General features: G+C 42.9%; 4 protein-coding genes across 4 annotated transcripts; 2 read left to right on the top strand and 2 right to left on the bottom strand.

Annotated features, from left to right (window-relative positions):
* The first annotated feature begins 1,934 nt into the window (after positions 1 to 1,934).
* On the top strand, positions 1,935 to 5,335 carry LOC104418933 (amino acid permease 4). The gene is made up of 8 exons (XM_010030414.3): positions 1,935 to 2,163; positions 2,308 to 2,443; positions 3,034 to 3,267; positions 3,383 to 3,476; positions 3,681 to 3,895; positions 4,045 to 4,202; positions 4,340 to 4,567; positions 4,665 to 5,335. Exons 1-8 carry the CDS (start codon positions 2,116 to 2,118, stop codon positions 5,088 to 5,090), a joined length of 1,539 nt encoding a protein of 512 aa, XP_010028716.1. The 5' UTR covers positions 1,935 to 2,115; the 3' UTR covers positions 5,091 to 5,335.
* A 129-nt stretch (positions 5,336 to 5,464) lies between these two features.
* LOC104418934 (protein EARLY-RESPONSIVE TO DEHYDRATION 7, chloroplastic) lies at positions 5,465 to 9,259 on the bottom strand. Its single transcript, XM_010030415.3, has 4 exons — positions 8,223 to 9,259; positions 7,213 to 7,379; positions 6,371 to 6,455; positions 5,465 to 5,929 (listed from the first exon to the last, which is right to left on the bottom strand). The coding sequence occupies exons 1-4, from the start codon at positions 9,110 to 9,112 to the stop codon at positions 5,731 to 5,733; spliced, it is 1,341 nt and encodes a 446-aa protein (XP_010028717.1). The 5' UTR covers positions 9,113 to 9,259; the 3' UTR covers positions 5,465 to 5,730.
* A 344-nt stretch (positions 9,260 to 9,603) lies between these two features.
* Positions 9,604 to 11,553, top strand: LOC104420574 (pentatricopeptide repeat-containing protein At1g11290, chloroplastic-like). The gene has a single exon (XM_018862437.2). The coding sequence runs from the start codon at positions 9,604 to 9,606 to the stop codon at positions 11,551 to 11,553; it is 1,950 nt and encodes a 649-aa protein (XP_018717982.2).
* Positions 11,554 to 14,779: 3,226 nt separating this feature from the next.
* On the bottom strand, positions 14,780 to 17,673 carry LOC104418932 (subtilisin-like protease SBT1.6). The gene is given in 3 exon segments (XM_010030413.3): positions 14,780 to 16,927; positions 17,027 to 17,207; positions 17,210 to 17,673. Coding segments are annotated over 3 exon segments (2,313 nt in total). The 5' UTR covers positions 17,640 to 17,673; the 3' UTR covers positions 14,780 to 15,225.
* Positions 17,674 to 21,669: the final 3,996 nt, after the last annotated feature.

Genomic DNA, 21,669 nt, shown 5'->3' with positions numbered 1-21,669 from the left:
CTAAGTACTACCGTTATGTCAAAAAGCATTCCGAGTTAATTTCAATTTTTACACACACATATATCTCAGAATCGTACTTCCCCTATTAAATACACATTTCGGTTCATTCATGGCCCCTCACAATTCTAAAAGCTTACCAAGATCCATTCCTTTTCCAAACTCTCTAGCCCTAATGACTACTCTCCACTCTCGCCGGGTTGAGTAGTTATAGAGAATTCTCTAGAACAATTTTATTTTGGTGTAGCTTTCTGGTGGTGGCGTTGTAGAGGATACTCTAGAACAATTTCATTTCTCTATAGAAAAGTGTCTCTCTCCTTATACACTAAATAATAATTATCAATCAAGTTATCATTGGAAGATATGCAATGTCTCAAAAGTTATAACCTTTTTTTTTCCTTTTATTTCCGTGTGCTCATGTTGTTTTCATCTCCCTTAATCCTATTTTGAGAGAATAACTAAAGCCCGTTGCCAATGAGTCTCTCTCAAACACATAAACACATACGAGCACGCGTGACATGCATGGCACACATTTTTGAGATATATGTGAGCCCTCGTTAGCTTCATCATGATTGGAAATATATATAAGTCTGATTTTTAGAACCAACGTTGAAATCTAAACCCTAAGTTGCACATACGCTGGCCAATGATTAATTTTCATTGATCTAAGACTACAATATATACAATCACATAGATGCATACATAAGCATGTATCTATATAGATTCCTGGACCAATTACAAGTGAACACCGATTCATATACATCATTGGTTGGGAGACCCATGTGATCTAGCTTTACATATAAACAACTTATGTATGCTACCCCAATTTAATATCCATTGTTAAGAGTATGTAAGGTAGGTATAGAGAAGGAGTGGAAATGTTGCCTTCAAGGCAACCATCGATTGTGGGAGGAGAGTCAGCAAGCATTGCAATTTTGAAGTGGAAGCTGAACAAACCCCTGATGTATCTCTCCTTCTTTAACGATGTCGAGTCGTGCCCGTTTCCACGAACCCCAGTCTACTAGTGCAAGACCCCACTTTTCTCTTATTTAGCCAAAAAAATGTACCCGATATTCTCCTAGGCTTATGATACCTAACTTAGCTATCTCTCCCCAACCCTCCTTTCGGCCAAAAAAGTAGACCTTCTTTTCACTTGGCAATGGATCGTTTCATCCGACATAGCATATAATGCAAACCTCAGCTTTGCGATCCCCTTTCTCGCCCTGCCATACGATGGAATCAGCACACAAGACGAATATTCATTTAGTTAACCCCTTGGGTTGATTATTCTAATGGTTAGGACTGCAGATTTCAACGACAGGAATCGTTAGGCGTTGGACTTTACTTGCGCTTGTAAAGAACTCTCACGAGAACGGAAGAAAAAATTATTGGATAGTTTCATCTTTTAAGTTCGGATGATTATTCGGTGGAAAATCGTAGCAAAGGGATGGCATGGCAATTGGCGACTCAATTTTCTTCGTCACATACTTTCTGAAGATTCCTGGTGCACAGATTCAACAGAATTAGTTTTTAAAAAGCTTTATTCAGATGAAGAAAGGAAAAGAAAATGGGAAACCCTTTGAATGCTTGCCTGCACTCTGTTGTAACCTATATTAGAAAAACGGTATATAGAAGAGCGAATTAATGGTGTACCTTTTCAACATAATTATCTGACACCTGCGTTTAACGGGATCATATTTGCGAGGGTCTAGAAAAAGACAATTGACAAATGAATCATCATTTGGAAGAACTGTACAACGTGGGGACAACCCCAAGCCTTGTCCCCATGGTGAGCATGCTTCACGATCCCCACCCGAACGCGTCACTACACCCGCCATCTCTCTCTCCAACTCCATACAGAATACGCTTCGAAACCCTCCTCTTTACTTCATTATCTTGCTGCTATAAAATCCCCTCTCAACCCCTCCATTTTAAAACCAAACACATTATCTATCACTCTCTACCTCTCTCTCTCTCTCTCTCTCTCTCTCTCTCTCCGTCCAAAAAAAAAGGAGGACAAAAGAAAGAGAGACAACTTTTTCCATTTACCATATCGAGTATAGAAGCCAACGCGATCTCTGATAAATAGTGAAAAGGGTCCAGTTTCGTGGATTCACGATGTTGCCGAGGAGCCGAACTCTTCCGTCCAGAATTCACAACGGAGTCGTAAAGTTCAAAACTATATAATTTTCTCTTACTTTGAATGGAATCGCTGCCTATTCCTTCTCCTTTTTTTTTTTTTTTTTTTTTTTTTCCAGTTTTCCATGGGGTGTTGAGTAATGTTAGTTCCTTACGACTAATATAATACAGGTGGAAGAGAGGCATGACGTAAGGTCGTATTTTGAAGTGGAAGCCCAGCCGAAGCCCCATGCAGACAGCGAAGCCATAAACCCTCAGACCAACTACTCCAAGTGTTTCGACGATGACGGCCGGCTGAAGAGAACAGGTCGCTCTTGCCTTAGCTACGCTGTCATAAGATTTTAGCTTCGCACCAACTTGGTTTTGTTTGTAATTATATTTTCTGAAAATAGGTGATTGATGTTATCTCCATGATGCTCTAGAGCACTGTTCTCTAATCTATAATGTTTTCTCTTCTCATGCAGAACTGATTTTTTTATTATTAGTATTAAATAATGGGAAAAGAGGCTGTACGTCCACGACTGTCCAGAAGTCTAAGGGAGAAATCATAGCATGAATACATTCGATAATAGACCTCGCTAGATAGCAACAAAAAAAGAGAGTCAGAATCCAACGATGTCACATGAAAAGTGACATGGACCTCTTTTGTGTCTGTTCCTCATATTTCCTTTTGGAAAGAGATATTTGAACATGAATGCCAAAATATTCTTTACATGGACTTCAATTTAGAGCTAACAAAATCCGTTCAGCGTGAGTCATTTCTAGTGAAGATATTGATTGTCGCATCCAATTTTGGATTAAATTTTTCGTCATAGAGAAAAGAAGATGGTTAATTTTAAAAAAACCGAGTGATAACAATTATCATATCCTTTCTTAATATATGTTGAGAATTTGCAGGGACATTTTGGACAGCTTCGTCGCACATAATAACGGCAGTGATAGGGTCAGGAGTGTTGTCGCTGGCATGGGCCATAGGGCAATTGGGGTGGGTCGCAGGCCCAACGGTGATGGTCCTCTTCGCCTTCGTCAACTTCTACACCACTAATCTGCTCTCCCAGTGTTACCGTTCCGGTGATCCCATCACTGGTCAGAGGAACTACACCTACATGGATGTTGTTAAGGCCAACTTAGGTAACCCTTTTCGAACACCATGTACCACGAAGATTTTGCGAGCTTCTTTTCTCTAGAAAAGATGGGATAAATATGTTTTCTTGATATTGTTTTGAGTATTGAATGCACCTTGTAGGGGGGAAAAGGGTTATGTTATGCGGGTTAATCCAGTATCTCAATCTGTTTGGGGTCGCAATAGGGTACACCATCGCTGCATCCGTGAGTATGATGTGAGTATCATTTTATTTTTTAAGTATTTAGTTCACTTGCTTTAGTCGAAATTTAAGTATTCAACTAAATTTATGACATAACGTTGGCATGTTATGTGATATAAATTTCATGTAATAAACTGTCTTTTGCACAGTTGCCCGAAGCTCTCCCTTTTAATGCCAGTGATACCAAACTTACTGCCATGGTCTTCTATCTGACTTTAGGGCAATTAAGAGATCGAACTGCTTCCACAAAAGCGGCGGGAAAGATCCATGCCACATGTCAAGCAATGGGTTCATGATCACCTTCGGAGTGATGGAGATTTTCCTGTCTCAGATCCCAGATTTCGATCAAGTTTGGTGGCTCTCCATTGTAGCAGCCATCATGTCTTTCACTTACTCCACAGTAGGTCTTGGTCTTGGGATTGATAAGGTTGCAGGTGAGCTAGCTCTCCTATGTTCATAAAGTAGATACATACATACGATTATGCATGTATGTGTATACACACAAAGTCATAAGATACGAATTGCTGTATATAATAGAATTGGTATCTTTAGATGCAGAATCCTAACCCTTCAGAAATTGCAGAGAATGGGAACTTTAAAGGAAGCCTGACCGGCATAAAGATAGGGACTCCAACAGCTGCTGGAGTTGTCACTTCAACAGAGAAGTTATGGAGGAGTTTCCAAGCTCTGGGAGCTATCGCTTTTGCATACTCTTACTCTGTCATCCTCATTGAAATCCAGGTATCCAAATTTCCTAGGATGGTGATGTTTCATTAATTTTCTCGATTGATTTGGGCAGGCTCCAGAAATACGATTTAGTGAGTAACAACAGTCTCTTTTCTTCTATTGTCAGTTTGATAGTGTTGGTGCATGTGCAGGATACAGTCAGGTCACCTCCTGCTGAGCACAAGACCATGAAGAAGGCTACACTGTTAAGCATCACAGTAACCACTGTCTTCTATATGCTTTGTGGATGCATGGGCTATGCTGCTTTCGGAGATCTTGCTCCTGGAAACATCCTGACTGGGTTCGGGTTCTATGACCCTTATTGGCTTCTCGACATCGCTAATGCTGCAATTGTCATCCACCTTGTGGGTGCATATCAGGTAAAATTTCTACAGAAACTCTAATCTGAATATGAAGTAAATACATGATTATAAGCTGACGTATACAAACTTTCTTGGGAACTACTGTTGTGAGTAGGTCTATTGCCAACCTTTGTTTGCATTCGTAGAGAAATGGAGTGCACAGAAGTGGTCGACAAGTGACTTTGTGACTGCCGAGTATGACATACCGATCCCTTTCTGCGGCATGTACCAGCTTAACTTCTTCCGACTGGTATGGAGGACGCTGTTTGTCATCCTCACCACGGTCATAGCCATGCTCATGCCCTTCTTCAATGATGTCGTCGGGATCCTTGGGGCCTTCGGGTTCTGGCCTTTGACGGTGTATTTCCCTGTGGAGATGTACATATCCTCAAGGAGGATCAAGCGGTGGACGACCATGTGGGTGGGACTGCAGATTCTGAGCATGACATGCCTCTTGATATCCATAGCTGCTGCCGTTGGCTCTGTGGCTGGAGTCGTGCTTGATCTGAAGACATACAAACCTTTCAAGACAAGCTACTGAGATTACCGATCGATCTGCATAAAATACAAGCTTAGAAGGTTTTTAAAAAAGCACGAGCTTTGGACTGTTGATGTTGTTAAGCGAGAGAGAACATTAAAATAAATCTCAAATCTTCCTCAAAAAAGATGAAAGATGAATTTTCCTGTTGTCTTTACGCAGCAATCTTTTATCGTGTTTACCCTTTTCGAGTCACTTCTCAAATGTCCCTACAAAAACTGAATTTAAAATAATTTCTTAGATGATTATCAGAGAAGGTACGCGACACCCACGTCGTAACAACTGGTCCTGCACAACAATGATTCAGCTAATGATTCCCTAAACTGCAGAGACAAAACTATGTGCAGGTTTTTTATTTCCTTGTGTTCATGATGCAATGAGATAAAAGCAGGGAACTTCATGCACATTCACCAAATAACGCCAAAGAAAAGCAACGAACAGATTCCAGAACAACTGCTCTACTGCAAACCCTATAAAAGATCATCCCACTAATTATTTACACACGAAAAAGTAAAGGCAGAACTCTTTTATACATAGATTATGCAATGTTTCATCTCTCTTTTCCTCTCTCCCCTTTCTTATTTTCCATAAGAATGTGCCTGTTCTCCCTTAAGATAAGCAGCCATAAGGAAGAGAACTCTCCTCAACTGCCATTCTTCTTGCCTTTGGCGTTCACGTCAGCAGAATTGGCCTCAGCGGCAGCTTTTACGAGAGTCGTTGGTTTCAAAACGCTCTTTGGATTAATGGCCTTTCTTATCTTAAACACGGCCCAAGCAGTCCCGATAGCATGTCCTGCAGCATCTAGGCCTTCGTTTGTTGCATGAGCCGCTTGTTCTCCATACCTGCGTTGAACAACAGACCAAGTTAAAGCACCATAGAACTTAAACCTTCTGACTTAATTTGGTCAGAGTAAACAACGAAGAAACGCTGCCCTTGGGAAAAATATTAAGTCTTATGCAGAGCAATTCTATGGATATCTCGAGCAGCAATATGTTCAACTCATAGCAAGTTAGCAACCAATCTTGGTACTCCTCATTGGTCGTTAGGTCCACTTGGCCATTATGTCACTATTAGCCAAATGATTACAATTTAGAAAGGATCTGTCTCAAAAGCAACAACATAGTTATTGCCAAAAACGATTCCACAAAGATGGGACACTAGTGCGATGCAACTTGCCATACAAACTGTGTGATTACCCCAAAGAACATAGCCCCACATATTCCAGCAACACCTAGTATATACGTAAGTGGAATCATTAACCCGATCATATTGCATGAATATACCTCTGTGAAACGAGTCCAGTTGTCACCACTGATGTTGTTGACATGACATTCTTTCCAGCAACTTCAACAGCATCGCAAACCTTATCTGCAACAATACCAACAAAAGGGTAAATGAAAATGAACAATAAAAGGAGTATAGTTTATAGTCTCCAAAAGAGTAAAGATGTTAAAGAATTCCTGCGCAACTAATTTCTCAGCAAATGAGATTATGAGTGCTGAATTCCTACTGCATAGAACTTTCACCTCCAAGTTGAAGCAGCTTCCACTTAGCAAAACCAAAAAGAAAAAAAAAAAAAAGAAAGGAGAGAGAGAGAGTTTAAGCTGCTATTGATCGGTACTCCTTCCAGGCAACTAATGCCTCCTTTAAGGAGCCTTTTGCATCTCTATTAAAGTCAATTCCACAAACTCAAAGTGCGTTTTATCAGTTGCTAGTATCTATGCTAGTATCTATCAAACTTGGCATCTTAAATTGTTTCCCATGAAAAAAACAAATGTGATGAAAGGTGACAAATCCACAGATATGCAATTTATATGTGGTGCCTGGTGATGATAATCTATATAAAGATAGTGGATAAGTGAGTAGAAAAGGCAAAATTACGGAAACCGTACTAAACAGAAAACACCCATTAAGTTGTGCTACCACCGTGATAATTGTCAACTTTTTATATAACTGAAGCACAAAAAATATGCAGACAGAAGTAGAAAAGGCAATGGTGACCTCACTCAGCAAAAAGACATATAATAAAGTCGGTGAAAATTGAGAAATACAGTAGTGCTTCAGATGAAAAATTTATTTCAATTTTATGACAGAAATAAAGACCAAAAGAAGATGGAAGACTTACTAAACCCATCCAAAGAAGCGAGCACAATCTCTCCCGGAAGGAGGCTGAAAAATTTCTTGCCGGCTCTGGAATTTACAATTGAACCAGTGATGAAGCCGGATACTTTCACCACTCCAGAAAGAATTCCAGTCGCCACGTCCTCTGACATCTTCGTCAGCTTTTTAACCCTGAAAAAATTTAACAGAATTACATACTTCATCACCGAAAGAAACTAAATATACTAACGTGATCGAGATCCAATACGGAGACTAAACAATTTAGCAAGTTGTCAGCTATTGAGTGAAGACACAAATTATCAGAAGTGACAATAAAAGTCTAACGAATCCACATTGACTTTCACAGGGATCATCAAACTTCCAAATAGGACAAACTATCATCGACCTAGGGAATATATAGTACTGTTGATTGCTACAACGTCACCCTCTTCTTACTAAAATGGAAATATCTTTGCATGAAACAGATGATTCAACAAGCCATATTCAACCTGATGTAGATCAGAATCGAACAGCTCAAGTTTACTACTCAAACCAATTTAACATGACTACTACTTCACTTCAATTTAGTCTAAACTGGTTAAGCGTGTTCACGATGCAGGGAAACACAAACATTGTCATTGAATCTATGCCGATTGTCCACAACTGGCAAGTCCCTAATATAATGAGAAGTCCTTTTACACAGTCTGAAAGCAGAGGCTTCAAATTCTGAAAAAAGAACCTTGCAACCTAACCCTAGAATATTATAATGCCACGCATCTAATAACGATAATCACGTAAAAGCAACACCCATCTAAAAGACCTACATCCCTCTTGTCGGTAGAACTTTCAGAACATTCAGTGAACTAGTTACAAGCAATCTAGTGAAAACAAAAGCATCAAACGTGACATTACCAATATCTCAGTAACCCTTAAACTCGAATCAAATTAATTGCGTAAAACTCATCTTTGAAAGAGTAAAGGAATCGAAGGAGACGAAAAAGAGTAAACCAACATGCTAAGAGGTCATCTTATCACCTTTTAATCCTCTCCATTGCTCCTGCACTGATCTCTGACTTAGAAGCAGGGCCCAACCTCCTCCTAAGGAACTCATCCGCCCACTTCAATCTCTCCACCGTTACATCACCACACCACAGAATGCCCTTGATCAGCTGCCCCGACCCGGCCGCGATCAGCCTCGCGACCCGCCCACTGTATTCCTCAACGTTGGGCGCCAACGCTGTCCAATACGCGGCCGAGTTCTCCTCCACCAACTGCTTCTTCTCCTTCGACCTCAAGTCGTCCGGGGACAGCTCCCTCGCCACCATCTCCCAGTTCTCCATCTCCTTCACCTCCTGCACCGAGAAGCAACTGTACGCCTCCAAAACCCTATCCAACTCCTTCAGCAAGCCATCCTGCCCTTTCGCCGCGAAAGTCAGTCCGTAATTCAGCATCTCGAAATCGCCCCCCTCCCCGCGGTCCGAATCCCCACCATCCGCCGGCACACGCAGGGTGAAGAAATAGTGGGTGTCGTCGAGCTTGACCGCCGGCTCGTCCTTGGCCAGGGGCCACTGGATTTCGTCGCCGACGCGCGCGAGCACCGCGATCACATTGTCGCCCTGCCGGAGGCCGACTATGGTGAGTTCGCCGCAAGCAAGTTCGATGCTTTTCTCGGTTTGGATGAGGTGGACCATCGCGCCGGGGACCTTCACGAGCGTTTCTTCCGACGGTTGGGCATAAAGGTTGTCGCTTTCGGGGAAGAGGTTCTCGGCAGCGTCTGTCATGTCGACGGGAGGATACAGAGACGGGGAAGAAGACGACGAAGTGGCGGGGGTCGCGTAGAACGGCGAAGTCGCTTCTGGGTTGGACAGGATCACTTCTGGGTAGAGCGGGTTCGCGGGATTTTCAGAGCGCTTTGGCGAAGACATGGCGATAGAAGGATTCGATGAGCGAGCGAGCGTGCGCGGGGTGAAGAAGATCGATTGGGTTAAGCAAGGTGACGGAGAAGGTGCTTATGAAGATAGTGAAACTTAAGAAGGAAGAAACATGGTGGGCTTGTCGGTTAAGGAATGAATTTGCAGAGAGAGAGAGAGAGGGAGACGTGTCTGAAACAGGAGAGGCCGTGTGCGGCGGTTTTTTAGATATTTTTTTTAAGAGAGTCGGCACGCTGTCCCGCGCTTTCCTACGATTCCCAAGTCGCGTTTGATTTTTGCAAGAAACAGAAAGTTATTTTTTCCATCGGATCGATTTGTGTTGATTTGATTTCGACACTTACATGCGATTTGCAATTATGCAGCCGACCGAGAGATATCTGACTAAGACTTTCGCAACTGTCGGTTGGACTGAATGAGGAGTGAAGAACTTCGGTGTTTCGGAGTAATGCAAAGGTCGCGTCTTCGACTCTTGGTTGTGTAATCCTATGATCTTCAGGAGCAACCGGATTCGTTTTCAACTGAAGAGCATTTGCACTCACTGCCCACCCTCCGTTTCCAGCGTTGCCAACCGCTACGAACGCACGAAAATCTTGAGCAGCCACTTCAAGTTGTGTAATATTGGCGAAGCAGAGAAGCTGTTTGAGAAAATCCCTGATAAAGATGTAGTTTCCTGGTCGATCATGGTTTATGGGTACGCTAAAAATGGGTATCGTGAAAGATCCATGGAAGCTTTTTCTCGAATGAGAATGTCTGGCGTGGTCCCGAATTCTTTCACCATGGTTGGAGTTGTTGTCGGTGTTGCAGGTTTTGGTGACTCGTGGCTCCAATGTGTTCATGGATTAATTGTTAAGAATGGGCAAGAGGATAATTTGATTGTTGGCACTGCATTATTAGATGCTTATGCGAAATGCAGAAATATTGGTGGCTCTTACAAGGTGTTTCAAGGACTAAGGAACCCAGGTTTGATTTCCTTCAACGCGGCCATTACTGGGTTTGTGTATAATGATCTTTTCAAAGAGGCTCTTGTACTCTTTAACCAACTTAGGACGGTTGGCATTGTATCCAGTATAGCGACAATGGTGTCCATTGTCCAGGCATGTGCTGCGTTAGGATCACTGCAACTAGATTCTGTTCACAGCTTGATTATGAAGGTTGGTCTCTTGTCACATCCATCTGTAAATAATTCGATTCTGAACATGTATTCTAGTTTTCTGGATTTATCTGGTGCTACAAAACTTTTTTGTTTGATGGGAAACAAAGATATCATTAGTTGGAGTACAATGATGAGTTTATTTATCCGCCTTGAACGTGCAACTGATGTGATGAAGCTTTTCCATGAGATGAGAGATGCCGGTGCCAATCCTGATGAAGTAGTTGTTATCAACCTGATCTCTGCTTGTGTACTATTAGGAGATTCAACTAAAGGAAGACAAGTACATGCTCAGGTTATTGTTTGTGGCTTTGCTAATGAGGTTTCTGTTATGAACTCTCTTGTTGCCATGTATTCGAAGTGTGGTCAATTGGATCTTTCAAGAATGGTTTTTGATCACACATCCCAGAAAACAGTAATTTCTTGGACAGCGATAATCTCAGGATGTGCACATTTTGGACGTCCACAAGAGGCTTTGCGCCTATGGGTAAGAGCACGAGAGGAAGAAAGCTTTCGCCTTGATTCAATTTCATTGGTTGGTGTTCTAGTCGCTAGTGCAGAGCTCGCTGCACTGGATCTATGCGAGCAGCTTCACTGTCATGCACTTGGATCTGGTCTTTTGCCATGTAGAGCAGTCCAGAATAGTCTCATATCAGCATACTCAAAATGTGGGGTCATGGAACCGGCCCTTTGTGCATTCGAGGAGATGGGTTGTCTTCGGGATATAGTCTCCTGGAATGTAATATTGAAAGGTTATGGAGTTAATGGTGCCGGAGAAACTGCAGTAAATTTCTACTATGATATGAGGATGCGGGGGGTGGATCCTGATAGTGCGACTTACCTGATTGTTTTGAATGCTTGTAGTCATGCAGGGCTGGTGGAAGATGGACTAAGGATTTTCAATCAAATGGTTGAAGAGAGCAGAATTAGGCCTCACGAGCAGCATCTGCGGTGCTTAGTTGACTTGCTTGCTCGTGCGGGATGCTTGTCTGTCGCACATGGCTTTGCCAATTATGTTTTGGATCAGGTGGGCCCAGACGTTTGGAAGGCTCTTCTTAGTGGGTGCCTGGTTCATGGGAATGTGGAGCTTGCCGAACTAGCAGCAAGAAGTTTGTCCAAACATGAAATGAGAAAATGGGATCAAGTTGTGCTTCTGTCAAATGTCTATGCATCAGCTGGGAGATTTAAGGATGCTGAAGTTCTGAGATCCAGTATGGAAAATAAAGACTTAACAAAGAACAAAGCTGTCAGCGCAATCCATGGAATGGCGATTGATTTTGGATGAGATTGCTTATATGGATATTTTATCTTGTCAGTGTGGAGGGTGGCTTTTCATGCACGAATTCATTGAGGAACCTATTTCGCTTGTTTCTCATCAATCGGCAATTTGGTCATGGGAGTGTTCTGTCCTACTATAAGATGTTGCTACAAGTGGTCTTAGGAGAAACATTGGAATAAATGGCAGTGAGTTACTTGAGCAAGTTTTCACTCTCCATTGTATTGGACAATGCCGCACAAACGAATTGGACAATGCTGCACAAACGTTCCTCTTTGGGCTTCCATAACTATAAGCAACTGATGTGAAACCTGGCCTGATGCTTCCAGGTGGTTCGACTGAGCTATGTTCACTCGGAAGAGTTGATTTGTTAAATTCACCAGATGACAAATAATTAGCAGCGTAACATCTCAGACATGAAGAAGGACCTATATCCTTCTGACATATCTTTCGTGGATAAGCATCTGTCTGACCCATGTTGTAGGGCTTTTAACCTGAAGATGGAGTAGGACACTTGAACTACTCAGGAATCGTTTATTTATCAGAACCGGGGGGCAACATCTAGAGAAAACAGTGGAAACGATTTGAAAACTCCTGTTGTTTTATCCGCATGTAGGAGGACGCCTTGAAGTTGCAACCTCTCTACTAAGTAAAGCTGTTAGAGTCTGAAGGAGAAAGAGGGCATTCCATATCAGATGATGATGATGATTGGGTTTGATCTAGTATTACTTTGCCGGGTACTGCTGCGGCTATAATTGCATCATATCTTTCCTGATTTGATTCGCTAGAGACCTGAAATTACAGAACAGCATTAAAGCCGAACAAGTGGATCAAAACTCGTGGGCTGAATTGCCAGATCTTGGCATATTGCATATGCAGTGGACCCGGAGTGTTCTGGTGGAATGTGCAAGAGCGACCCATTGCAGGGGCTTGATGGGTGATGGAAATAATTTTCAGCTCGGATTAGACATTGGCTTTCTCACAGATATCTCTGATTCCCTATTAACACATGGATCTTTTCTTTCATTTATGTAAATCTCTTTTTCAGAATGTCGTCGAATGCAAAAATTCATCGAGGTGTTCTTCATTCACTTCGTGGAGGTGTGCTTGTATTCACTTCACTGGACCGTTATCTCTCACAGATTTTTCACTTTAACCAGTAAAATTGTGGAAAGGTAGGTTGAATTCATATCAAGATGAGATCTGGCCCGCCGCTTCTTGCATGTTCCAGATAAGTTTATACACTGATTTTGATATGTGGTGCCCAACTCATGTGGACATCGATGTCATGAGCTCCATCTCTCTAATTCTTGAAATATAAAAAGATATTTCCTAATTTCACTAGTCAGCACATCTCTCTCTCTCTCTCTCTCTCTCTCTCTCTCTCTCTCTCTCTGTGAATGAATAGGGAGACATTAATGAGAGCCATGGCTAGACAGTTCCATGGCTTTCTAGCTCCACAATCATCTCTCTCCCTTTTCAACTTGCTGCGGCAACCCCCATCATTCCAAGTTATATAAATGCTCTTCTCCATCTTTCAAAGTGCCCGAAGTTCTTTCTCTTCAGGATATTATTAGCAATGAGGATATCAGACTATCTAGCATCGAACTGGAAATGTCTCTGGCTCAGTATCGTGCTGATATTGAAATCACTGGAGCTGTTTGGATTGTTCTGTCCTCTGGGAACCAGATGGTCTTTACTGGCTCTTCTCCTTCTCTCCGCGATTTTGACCTTCACGGTAGTATCTGTTGCTCTAGCCATCGACGTAGCGGCAATCCTTCAGTGCGATTTCGGTCCCCGATGCTCGAGGAGCTGCCGGGGAGGCATATGTTGGCACGAGATCGCTTGTTGCAGAATCCTCTGCGATGAGTACCGTGTTATGATGGAGTAGACATGATTTCGAGCCTTGAGAAATACATGTCCAGCTTCAAATTCATTTTACAATTTAAATTCAAGTAGTGAATTTACTTGTGTAAGTGCTTCCAATAATGTCCGATTGTGAATTCTCTTGAATAACAACAGTCATTTAGCATATATACGTTCCATATTAACAAAGCATAACTCTTTTTTGCTTCGGGTAATAATGGAGGAAAGATTTGACTTCCATATGAATCATCCGCTCACTGAGAGTAAGTAGGTTGATTTGTTCTCAAAGTTCTAAGATCGTAGCTAAGCCTGAGTATGTCGTGTAGAAAATTATAGAAAATTCTATAATGTCCAATTTTGTTCTCTCCACTCAAAAAAGAGAAACGAATTTCCCTTTAGAAAAGCAAGATCTTGCAAGCAATGAAAGATTCTAACTTGACGTAAAACGATCGATTCCAAACTCTTGTTTATCTTGTAACTTTAAGATAAAACACAACCGACGAAAATATTCGATATGGTATCAGCATATTCTATTATAATTATTGGTAGTATTTTTGTGAGCCTTGAGTGCCGTTCTTTTCAAGTAGAAAAGAGCACATATTTTCATTTAAGTTGACTAAGTATAAATAATCATAACACGCGTGTTGCTATAGCGAATTGAAAGGTGGTCGGCACTTAGGCATTTAGCGAAATTGCATCAATCGTGTGTACCTTCTCAGCATTGAATGATTGTTGGACAGAACACGAATTATTGCATTTGTGGGGTTTGTCTCGGTCGCCTTAATGCTATCTAGCTTTGATTAGATATGGTGACAAAAAAGGCTAGGACAGGATCCTATCAATTCCATCATCTTTGCTTTAGCACTTATGGGACCGCTCTTTGGTGTTTCTTAGCGAACATGGTCCAATGATGGTTTCACCATCTACAAATCCATCAACGTAAGAACTTCATGTACCTAAAACCTAACTTCAGTGGAGAACAAGAAGAGGAGTTTCCTCTTTCCAAACAATTTTTACCATGCGAGAATGTTTGAATCGTTTTTCTAGACTTGGTTCCGGTCTTGCTCGATTCACGAGGCTAGTAAAATCACGAACGAGTCTTGAAATTTTTGCCCATGGATTTTCGCAATCCGACGAGACAATCGAGAGACTCCCCCAACGGCTAGAGAATCTTCTCCTCCCGAATCCGCAGACCATTGTCCCACACCAGACAGCGAGACATCGGCTATTGTAATGCAAAAACATTTAAAAAAAAAATCAGCTTCCGTTCGTATTAAACGAGGATGTTTCAGATTCGAGGCTTCCTCACGCTCATCAACTCAGGAAAATCAAAGGAAAAAAAAGTGCGACAAGACCGCACGCAAAAGAAAGAAACACCCACTTCGAATTTCGCGGTGAGCATTACTAACTTTGGAAGAGAGAATATCACAAAGATTTGAGTTTTTACCACTTCTGCTTGAATCAAGGTTCAAGCCTCCTTCTCGATCTGACTGTTTTACATGACGGTACTAAGAACATGATTTTTATAGAGAGACCCTGAAAGTCCATCTCTATATGCATCATGTGAAAAAGAAAAAGTTGCAGTCAAAGCAGAAAAAAACTTCAAGATGCAGATTTTAAGACTAAGCACGAAGAGAGCTCTTCCATGAGTGATAGCTGAATCCTACACTTCAGAAGACGTTCCACTCCCTCTTACTTCGCACTTTGCACTTTCCCTAAGCAGCTCTTCCCAACTATATAACATAGCTAAAAACATCTCCTGATCAAAGAACCGCCATTTCTGATCAGAGCATCAAACCTACAAGCCTAAACCATTCACATCATGGTTATTTCGGTAATCGCGATGGGGCTCCTCACCACGTGCTTCCCGTCGGACCAAGCGAGCGACCCAAAGGCCGCGCCCGAGTCGTCAAGCTCCAAGTTGCGGGTGTCCGCCGTCACGGTCACCACGTAGCTCTGCTTCTTGACGGCCTCCGTGAACACCAGCTTGGCCGGCTTCACGCTTATGGTGACTCCTTTGGGCACCGACTCGACCCTCACCTGGTAGACCGCGTTTGGTTGGCCCACATTTGTTGCGGTCCGGATGAAGGTCTTGCTCTGGACCCCCTTCGACGATGTCAAGAAAAGGGCAGATATCGAAGGGTAATTCAGGTTCTCTGGTAAGGGCTTCTTGGCAGGGCAATTCGCCGGCAATCGAGTGATCACCTGAATGATCTTGTTGGAGTAACCGATCCCGCACAAGAAGCTCACATAGTCATCGTTTGTAATGTCATAGACTAGTCCTGGGTCCATAGCTAGATCAAGATGTAGATGCCCAGCACCGAAATCATAGGGGCTCCCATTCTTCCCAGTGGATTCATCACTGATCCGCTGGTTACGGTTATCAACCAAATTGGCCGTGGTCATCATGGCCGATCGGATCATGGCAGGGCTCCAATCTGGGTGCGCCGACTTGAGCAATGCAGCAGCGCCGCTCACGTGGGGGCAAGCCATCGAAGTCCCTGACAGGATGTTAAACTCGGTCTTCCTCTTATCTGAGGGCAACCCAGTCGGACCGACTGCATCGGTCCAAGCTGCCAAAATGTTCACCCCAGGGGCAATCAAGTCTGGTTTCAGGATTTCCGGGTCTAGCCCGTTCGGGCCACGTCCCGAGAATGAGGCCACTACCGGAGCTGGCTTGATCCCGAGCTGGGTACCGCGGAAATCGATGGTGGCAGTCGGTTTCGCAGTCAACTTAATATAGGACTTCACTGCATCACCCTCGTTAGCACCGAGTGCAGCAGTGGGAATGACATGAGCATCACCAACTAGGCCTTCACCATTAGACATTCCATTCGCAAGAATCATGCCGATGCCACCAGCTTTCTGCACCACCAGGCCTTTAGCAACCCGGGGGCTGCTGCCGCGGTCACAAATTACGATCTTGCCCTTCACGAGATTTGGATCAAGAGAATTCTCCATACAAAGCGAAGCAGATAACACCCCCGATTTGCCAGGATAGACCAGGGGATACATTTTGCCTTCCAGGGGCGGTCCAGCGTAGAGGGACACGCCGGATAGCTTGACTCCGTTGCCGAGGGTCACGTCGGCTGGGAAGTTCCGGTCGATTGTGCTGGCGCCCACTGTGGTCAGCCACGGGGCCAGGTTCGTCACCGACATCTCGTTCGGCCCATCATTGCCGGCCGAGGCCGAGACGAAGACCCCATTCGCGACGGCCCCATAAGACCCGATCGCAATAGGGTCGAGATAGTATGGCGAGGAGACTCCGTCTCCGCCTCCGATCGAGATTGATATCACGTCGACACCGTCCTTAACGGCCGTGTCGAACGCCGCTAGGATATCAGAATCAAAACAACCGGAATCCTTCCAACACACCTTGTAGGACGCGATACGTGCTTTCGGCGCGACCCCCTTGGCGACTCCCATAGCGTAACCGGACATTGAAGCCTGGAACGTGTATCTTCCGGCAGCCGTCGACGCCGTGTGCGTCCCGTGCCCGTCGGCATCTCTCGGCGACCTGTGTCAGAACATTTTCAAGAAGTACTAAAATCAGCTCAGCTTTGCACAGTACAGGACTAAAATCAGCTCAAGAGCTGCCAATTATCAGATGAATCACCTGAACTCGACCGTCTCGTTGATTCCGATCGCCGGACCGGCAGACCTTCCGGCGGCCTCGTTCCCTTTAGAGAAGAATCTCGCTCCGACGATCTTCCGGTTACAGCTTTTGAGGGAGAACCCGACGCCCGCCTCGCAAACGCCCTTCCAGCGCTTCGGCACGGGACCGAGGTTCTGGTCGAGAAGCTGCGGCGCCCGGGAGTGATGCCCGTGTCGAAGACGCCGACGACGACGTCGGAGCCGTAGTCGGACTCGGACCAGAGGCCGCGCTGGTTCCGGAGGCCCAGGAACTGCGGGGAGCGGGTGGTGTGGAGGCGGCGGCGGCGGTCCTCGAAGGCGGCGAGGACGTTGGGGTGGCGGAGGAGGGCGGAGGCCTGGGCCCCGGTGAGGGAGGCGGAGAAGCCGTGGAAGACGGTATCGTAGGTGTGGAGGATGCGGGCCGGGTCGGCGAACTCGGAGGTGTACCAGTGGTAGTGGGTGGGGAAGATGGAGGGCTTGGACCCGGCGTCGACGCGGACGATGTAGGTCTTCGCCGCCGCCTCGCCGTCGCCGGAGCAGCCGCCGGAGAAGAGGAAGAAGGAGAAGAGAGCGAAGAAGAAGGAAGAAGCCGCCATGAGAGAGAGAGAGAGAGTGTGGAATAAGTGGAAGTGCCGACAGGAAATGCAGTGATATAAGTAGAAATTTGAAATTATTGTCTTTTTGTCATATTTAAAAAAAATATTATCAATTTAACTTTTAACCTTCGGAAATATCATCGTTTTGATTGGGTTTTTTTTTTTTTTTTTTTTTTTTCCAAGGATGACTTTAATTCGATTAAAATTTTGATTTTTTAGGGGAAGGGGGGAGTGGGGGATGGATATGATTTTGTCGCCTATCCTATGAAGAGACGAGTCGGCCTATATATCTGCGGGACCTCTTTGATATTCTTTGTTTTTTCACGCCCCCTTCAATTTTTCCTTTTTCTTTCTCTTGCCTGCTCCGGAGGGACCCCCCCCCACGGTCAGTTTCTTTGTCCATCTGCAATTCAATTTCGATTCTTCTCATTTTGGAGATATATAGCCGTGCCTCTACATCTTCCGATGTCACCATATTCTTCCTTTTTCAATCGCCTGATTACACGTTATGTTATTCGGAAAATGACATAAATTCATACATCAGTTTGATTTGATGTGCGACATAATTCTTAAATTTTAAATTTATTCAATATAATTTTGAATAAATTATAAGTTTATAGACAGTACTACATTTTGAGTCAAAGTTTCAAAAAACACATTACATTTTGAGCCGATATTTAGAAGTCACTCGTCTTATTCTTTCTGTCATATCACTTGATTGATGTGGAAATTGGAATCTTCAAAATGTTTTACGATTGTTATTTTGCTTGAAAATTTGATAAATCGTGGTTGGTTAATGCGATGTGCATGCTATTTGAAAGGCGCAACAAACTTCGAAAAGGTGGGAAAAGAAAAAGGGTGCCGGGGGGCAAAATTCCATGTTCACGCAATTTGACCGATCGATGTTTAAATTCGCGCATCCATGAGGGCCTCATGCGGTGCCGAATGGCTCGGAATTGCGAGCACCCGGTCACGTGCCTCACGAGCGCGTGGCCCCCACCGTTCCCCACCTCCAACTCCTTTTTCCTTTTTTGTCATTACAAATAATCACCGTCTTTCTTGGCGGGGCCCTCCTACGGTTTTTCAACGGTGCCTATTTCTTCCCTCCTTTCTTTTCGAAATTCCTTAATCCATAGAAACCTTTTTTTCCATTTTTTTTTTTCCCTTTGCATCTGCCTGGATCTGTCAACTCGATGTGATTGCGGCCGTTGATTCGGTGGAACTTCACACACAAACTTACTCGGAATTCATGTAATCAACAATTCTAACAGTCTTCTTAAATTGGAGGTTAATATGACGGAAATAAATTTACTAAAAACCAACTTTTTAACAATCAAAAAATTCAATTTGGTATTAAATTTTATTAATTTTCGTTAAATTTTATCGTTAAATTGTTAAATTTGATAATATATAACAATTGACGGAACACAAGTATATCAATTTGTAAATTTTTGTGATATTAATTTTATCTAATGGAAATTAACGATGAATAAAATTGTGACAAATATATCAATTTCAAGATTTTAGTTATCAAAAATTTAATTTGAAATAAATTTATTATGTGTGTATCAGTTTGATTGGGTTCTTTGGTAATTAAAAAATTAATTTGAACGTAAATCTATCAAAGATATATTGATTTTGAGTTTTTTTATCATATCGACCCTAAATAAAAATAAGAATATTTGATATTTTTTATTTGGAATTATTTAGGAAGCAACTGATTAGGAAAGTTCACAATTTAGAATTCATCATTATTATTATATTTACATGTCGTACCGTGTATATAATTACTGCTTTAAGAGTCGAATTATTAACCTAATGAATCGGGAAGCTTTCTTTATTCTTCTTTTATTTATTTATTTATTTGGTTATTATCATCACTGCAACCGTTGTCATTATCGTTATCTTTTTGCTTTCCACGAGAAAAAGCCAGGGGGTGGGGGGGGGAACAACTTGACAGGCTGATGAAGTGATGAGTTCTGAGAGACCTTTTTCTCCGTCTTCTCCTGCCGCTTTTCGGGCCCCACGTAAGGGATGATTGGCACTGCTGGAACCGTGACCTTTTTTAAAGCCTTTTGATCCGACGGCAGCAAACCCATTCGGGAGCCTGGCCCACGGGGCCTGGACGGTCGGATGCGCGCGTGCGCGAGGGATGATGATGATCCACGGGATCGTGGCACTGTGGTCCGATGCGTTTTTGGGCTTTGATGGCGTTGAATTGTCGATGGGCCTATAAGGACGGGCGGAATTCGGGCTAATGTTGGCGCGATTGACGGGGAACAGGAGCATCAAAAGGGACAGGGTAGGTGCCTATGTTTTTTACCCTTTTTTTTTTTAATTCTTCTTTAAAAATAATTGAATGACAGTGCTTAATTTATTGTGAAAATAAAAATCTATTCTTAATTATAAAAAAAATTAAATAATTATAAATTATAAATTATTATGAAGTATACTCCTTCGAAAATTTATGATTCACAATAGGAAGTTATTTTCTAAATATCTCAAAGACTGTTATGTTAACAAGTCCATTTTTCTATTTAGTCCAATGTGGAAAATTGATTTGATCATCCTCTTTAGTGAAAAGGAAAAGGAGATGATAAATGCCTAGTAGTCGGTATGGTTATTTCTAGAATGAATTAGGGTCCCTCTAAAGTTAGTGATTTCTACATTTTAACGTTATCCGGTGAGGGACTAATACATTAACACAACACAATTTGAGCATCTCGAATTGCATCTCGATTCTTTTTCTTTCTTTCCTTTTTCCCAATCGCCGTCGCCATCGCCTCATTGTCTCTGTTGGACCCTGCACTAGTTGTTGCACACTTCACTAGCCATGTTCATGTTTGTCACAACCCTTCACCTTCGTCTTACGCACTCCCTCTGTTTCTCCACTCATCTGTTTGATTGAACCCAACCCACGGTGCTTTAAGGCTAGCGAGGTTGCGCACGCCCCTTTGTAGAGGTTCCTAAGGATAGAGAGGTAGACTAATGATGGGACGGTACACGATGGCAATGGGATCTAAGCTACAACTAGGGACGATGGTGGCACGATGGCTAGGTTAGCGACTCCTTGGTACAGGAGCTAATTTATTCTTTTGCTACTTATGGTCAGATATCACCCTTCAAAGTATTTCAATTTTCTTCTAGTTTCAGCTAAAAGTGATTGGTTTTAGGGTGGGTGCTACCCACCCTAAAATTGGGAATTATTCTCTAAGGATTGGTTTTGAAAAATTAGAACTGGACACCGTTTATTTGTTCTATGGACCTACTCGACGGTTCAGTTTCTGAGTGGATCCGTGGAACTTGTCTAAACATCTTTGAAAGAGGCGCAAGATTTGAGAGCGAGTAATGAGGTTAGAGGTCAAAGGCTAGAACCAACCAAGAGCAAGAGTGCGAGAGGGATCAATGAGATCGGAGGCCACTGAGAGTGATAGTGAGAGAGGGAGGCAAGAGACGAAGAGGAAATTAGGAATATTTTATATTTTACATTGTCCATTCATTTGAGTCACAGGAGGGTAGAGGCACCATAGTATTCATCCACATTCAATGCATAGCTATAACGGGTGTGAAATCTACAAGCCTCATAATCTGTCTACTATGCATTTTCATTCTTTGAATATTTTTCGTTACATAAGAAAAGCGATGATAGTTGATCTTAATCCTCATATTTAACGCCATTATTTCAACATCTCATATTTATTGAAAGAACGGCGTTTCCAACGTTAAAATCGACTCATGACGACATTTTTACCAATAGACTCGCTTTTCAATAATCTTTCTACTTTATCACGACCCGATTAATACACATGCATCGATTCCTTGTGGTGCCATCCCTATGACAACATAACACCTCGAACAGTTTTCATGATCCTCATCATCCATCAAAAATCAGATTTGATAACCATAGAACAAGTCTCAACCGACCCGTTATTCTCAGAGACTTTTCTCTTCACCTTTGCTAAAATGGCCCCCGAAAATGGAATCATTCCACATTGCAAATCCACAATAAAATGGTCTCAAGTCCCCATTG

Source organism: Eucalyptus grandis, chromosome 9 (assembly GCF_016545825.1).
Source record: "Eucalyptus grandis isolate ANBG69807.140 chromosome 9, ASM1654582v1, whole genome shotgun sequence".
Classification (NCBI taxonomy): Eukaryota; Viridiplantae; Streptophyta; class Magnoliopsida; order Myrtales; family Myrtaceae; genus Eucalyptus; species Eucalyptus grandis.
Note: the sequence above shows the minus strand (reverse complement) of the source record. Positions and strands in the feature narration are given on the sequence as shown.

Coding starts and splice junctions, on each gene's coding strand:
- LOC104418933 (XM_010030414.3), top strand. CDS start 2,116: ATGTTGCCGAGGAGCCGAACTCTTCCGTCCAGAATTCACAACGGAGTC. Junction 3,268..3,382: donor TGTTGTTAAGGCCAACTTAG/GTAACCCTTTTC, acceptor TGCACCTTGTAG/GGGGGAAAAGGGTTATGTTA. Junction 3,896..4,044: donor TGGGATTGATAAGGTTGCAG/GTGAGCTAGCTC, acceptor CAGAAATTGCAG/AGAATGGGAACTTTAAAGGA.
- LOC104418934 (XM_010030415.3), bottom strand. CDS start 9,112: ATGTCTTCGCCAAAGCGCTCTGAAAATCCCGCGAACCCGCTCTACCCA. Junction 7,380..8,222: donor GCAATGGAGAGGATTAAAAG/GTGATAAGATGA, acceptor AAATTTTTTCAG/GGTTAAAAAGCTGACGAAGA. Junction 6,456..7,212: donor CGCTTCTTTGGATGGGTTTA/GTAAGTCTTCCA, acceptor GTATTGTTGCAG/ATAAGGTTTGCGATGCTGTT.
- LOC104420574 (XM_018862437.2), top strand. CDS start 9,604: ATGATCTTCAGGAGCAACCGGATTCGTTTTCAACTGAAGAGCATTTGC.